Genomic DNA, 3,663 nt, shown 5'->3' on the forward strand with positions numbered 1-3,663 from the left:
TAGCAGTCTTGGAGATGGAAATTCTCTCTTTCTGTGGACAGAACACTTCACGTAACAAAAAAAACAAAGCAGCCTCCCCAGTTTTAACCTGGCAGCAGGGTCACGTTGCCTTCTAGAAGTGTTGGCCAGGGTGGGGGATCATAAATCTGCAGCTGACTTAAGAGAGATTTCGTCATATCACCCGAGCTCTTTATTTATTTGGCTTTGATTTCAGGGATCTTGTTGATGAGGCAAAAGATTATCACCTCATGCCAGAGCGCCGGCCGCACCTTCCAGCATTCAAGACCCGTCCTCGATGCTGTACATCGATTGCAGGATTGATTTATGCTGTTGGAGGACTTAACTCAGCAGGTACCTTGCATATCCGCTCCCCGCAGTGCAAAGAGCAACGTAGTTTGCTGGGTAGGACGATGGCATCATGAACTTCCCTCACGTGAAGCGTTGAGCAGTTTCTCCTCCTCTGTGCAGCGCTTTCACCCTTCCACTGAAATACTCAAAGTGGCTGTGCCCCTAGTTGAACATCTTCCAGCTAGAATTTCTGGCGAGGTCAGGTTTATTTGGGACAGTATTCTTGCATATCTTAAAAGAATCAGCATTTGGAGGATGGTGTCCTTGCCTATAGCAACAAGCAAAACGTGGAGATACCTGGTGATGTTGTCGGGGTTGTGGGATCACACGTGCAGACACAACGTGCTTGCATGAGCCTAGCCATAGCGTAAAAAGGGGATGGAAAGCGTTCACAAAACTATTTGCTGGAGCCTCAAACAACCTGGGATGTAGGGTGTGATTAGTGGGTGCGTGCTGGGCACTGCCTCGTGGGCTTCACACCACGGTCACCCCCAACACGGCTGATTTATCTTGTAGAGAAGCTGCTGCGTTCCCAGGAAGCAGCGACACCAACAGCCGTGACACTGCAGGGCTCTGCTGCCCCTTTGAGGTTGTAAGAGCTCCCACTTCCACAGCCTAGGACTTCCACAGCCTAGGACTTGTCAGCCTTACAGGACCGAGCAAGGGCAGGCTTTGAAACACTCTCCAACCTTTTTTGCGCTGTGGAGTGCAGTTTTATGTGAATTTTTCGGAGCAGCCTCTCTTCGCGGGTGAATAGAGATGTGGCTGGGAAATGCTTCTGATGTGATTTTGATGTCGGAGTGGTGAGGCTGGAATACGATGTCTGAGAACCTAGAATAGGACGTGTGAGATCCTGGCTGTTTTTCCAGCAAAGTCCCTGTGTCAGCCTGATCCCTGGGGTCAGAGCAGCAACCGCTTATCCCTTGTGTGCCTCTGCTTCAGGCAAGCTTACTAGAAGAGTGTTTTATCAGGTCTCCCTCTTTTAATTTGAGTAGCAAATTTTTATGCAGGTGACTCGCTGAATGTGGTGGAAGTCTTTGATCCCATTGCCAACCGGTGGGAGAAGTGCCAGCCGATGACAACGGCCCGGAGCCGAGTCGGAGTGGCGGTGGTGAACGGACTGCTCTATGCCATCGGTGGCTACGACGGTCAGCTGAGGCTGAGCACTGTGGAAGTTTACAACCCAGAAATGGATTCCTGGTCCAAAGTGGAAAGTATGAACAGCAAGCGAAGGTACGTGCGACTCGCTCAGTGGGAAGAGGACCTTTGGAGCAGGAGAGGGGGAGAAAAAAATGAGGTTGTTGGAAGGCTGGAGGTGTTGGTGATTGCCGAACGAGAATTTCGTGTGTGGGGCGGGAGCAAAAGAAGAAGGAGGAGTGGAGCAGTATGGAAGCAGGTGGGATTTGCCTGGTCACATTTGGGGCCCACAAGTTGTGCTGATCCTGAGCAGTCCTTGCTGGTAAGAGGGGAAAGTTATCGGCAGCTCAACAAAGTTATACCTGTGCATCACAGCGTAGATGTACAAGGAAAGCCATTAAGACCTCGGGAAGTAAAAAGCAGCTGGGCCGTGTGGGCTCTAAGCTACCGAGATCTCTTGGTTTTGGTGGCATTAAGGAGTGAAATCAAACTAAAAGAGAGTGATGAAGTTCTGCTGGTGAGGTCTGTAAGGGTTTGAACTGGAGTCCCAAAGGAGGTGGTCGGAGCCCCGTTTCTTCATGTTGTGATACTAGAAGGTAGGTAAACCACCGTGAAAGAAAATCCTCTGCTGCTAGGAGTCAAATCAACCTGTTTTACCATCTCTGTCCAGTGCTGGCATCTTCTTTCCCTGCCAGAAAGCATAAGAGAATCGCAGCTGGGAAGGAGAGGAGTATTTTTGTTGCCCAGGGAGAGGAGTTTACAGCTAAGCAGAAGGTGTTTGTGCTTGATGAACAGAGCTGTGTGGTTCCCAACCAGCCTAGGGACCGCTTTGTGGTTGGGTTTGGGAGCTTACCCCGCTTTATTTTGAAAACCCACCGATTAAGGTGTGCGGTCACCCTGTTCTCCTCACCACAACACGGTAACTGCTTCCATGTTTAAACATCTTCATGGCATCCAGAGTTTCTGCTGCGGTTTTCTTTGCGCTCGTGTCCGGTCACTATGAGTTGTTAAATTGTTGGCTTTTCTGCAAGCTTTGCAGCACTTCTTTACCATAATGGTTTCTCTGGCTTTGTTTTTTTGTGGTCCGAGATGGTGGTTGCTTGGGAAGAGCACACTGCAAGTGGCTGAGTACACGAAATCCTGGGCACCAGGCTCTGATTTGTAGTGGAAAAACTCAGTTTCTCCATAGCAATGAAGTTCCTGGGGGCTTTTCTCAGTGTGAAAGGCAGTTGCCTTTCCACATTTGGGTTGTTCTGCCTTGGAGGTCAAGCAGAACAGGCGTTGGATGCTCTTGTGTGAAGGAAAATGTCAGTTATTGTTCAAACTGCTCGGCTCCGGCTGTAGTGCCGGAGTTTCATCGCTGAGGGTTGTGTTGGCGAGCTTTTATGAGAAGCTTTGACTGCATTTTCAAGGTGGGATTCTGATCTCTTGTCTGAAGCGTCCCATTTGATAGCTCTGTGATCCGAAGATGTGATTTGCAAGGTGTAATGGCAGGGTCAGGCACCTCGGTTTAACGAGCCTCATGTTTGACAGCAATTACTGCATCTCCTGAGGCTGCGCATCTCCGCACCAGTGTTACCTCCGACCAGCAGCGGTGGGGAGGTTCTTCGTGAGAAGCCAAAATTGCTGGGATTTTGACCCATGATTTGGGTCAAAATTTCTCCCTGTGTTTTGCTTTAGTTGCTTTGATCAGGAAAACGGGGCGTGCTTATGCTGCGAGCACCTTTCGTGACGTGTGAGGCTCAAGGCCCAGGGGGGATTGGGCGGTTGAGCAGCCTGGAGTTGAAGCCAGGGGAAAAGGAGGAGGTTTGGAGGGGGAAGGAGGTGGTGATTTACTGTGTTACGGACTGTGTGGCAGCCCCTACAGCCATCTCACGGGCTCCTGCTCTTTGTTGCAGTGCGATGGGAACGGTGGTGCTGGATGGGCAGATCTATGTCTGTGGCGGATACGATGGAAGCTCATCCCTCAACTCCGTGGAGTCCTATTCTCCAGAAACAAATAAGTAAGAGCTCTTCATGCCCTACAGCTTATCCGTCTGTTTGCTGCTAGGGTAGTGCCATGCCGTGGCACCGCTGGGCATCCGGGCTGTAAAAGGAACACAGTGAACGATGCGGGAAAGCCTTTATGTCCTGGCAGCGGAGCAGCATGGAATAGAATCACAGAATTGTTTAGGTTGG

General features: G+C 50.3%; 1 protein-coding gene across 1 annotated transcript in view; it reads left to right on the forward strand.

The window, feature by feature from the left end:
• The window catches only part of KLHL18 (kelch-like family member 18), a gene marked incomplete at its 5' end in the record, with an annotated part of 8,860 nt that extends 5,368 nt beyond the window's left edge, over positions 1-3,492 (forward strand). The window contains 3 exons of the mRNA XM_009696448.1: positions 215-351; positions 1,359-1,581; positions 3,384-3,492. Of these exons, the coding sequence (XP_009694750.1) occupies positions 215-351; positions 1,359-1,581; positions 3,384-3,492 (469 nt within the window). The remainder of the gene's footprint in view (positions 1-214; positions 352-1,358; positions 1,582-3,383) is intronic.
• Between the last annotated feature and the right edge of the window lie 171 nt (positions 3,493-3,663).

The sequence above is a fragment of the Cariama cristata genome, unplaced genomic scaffold (assembly GCF_000690535.1).
Source record: "Cariama cristata isolate BGI_N322 unplaced genomic scaffold, ASM69053v1 scaffold10833, whole genome shotgun sequence".
Taxonomy (NCBI): domain Eukaryota; kingdom Metazoa; phylum Chordata; class Aves; order Cariamiformes; family Cariamidae; genus Cariama; species Cariama cristata.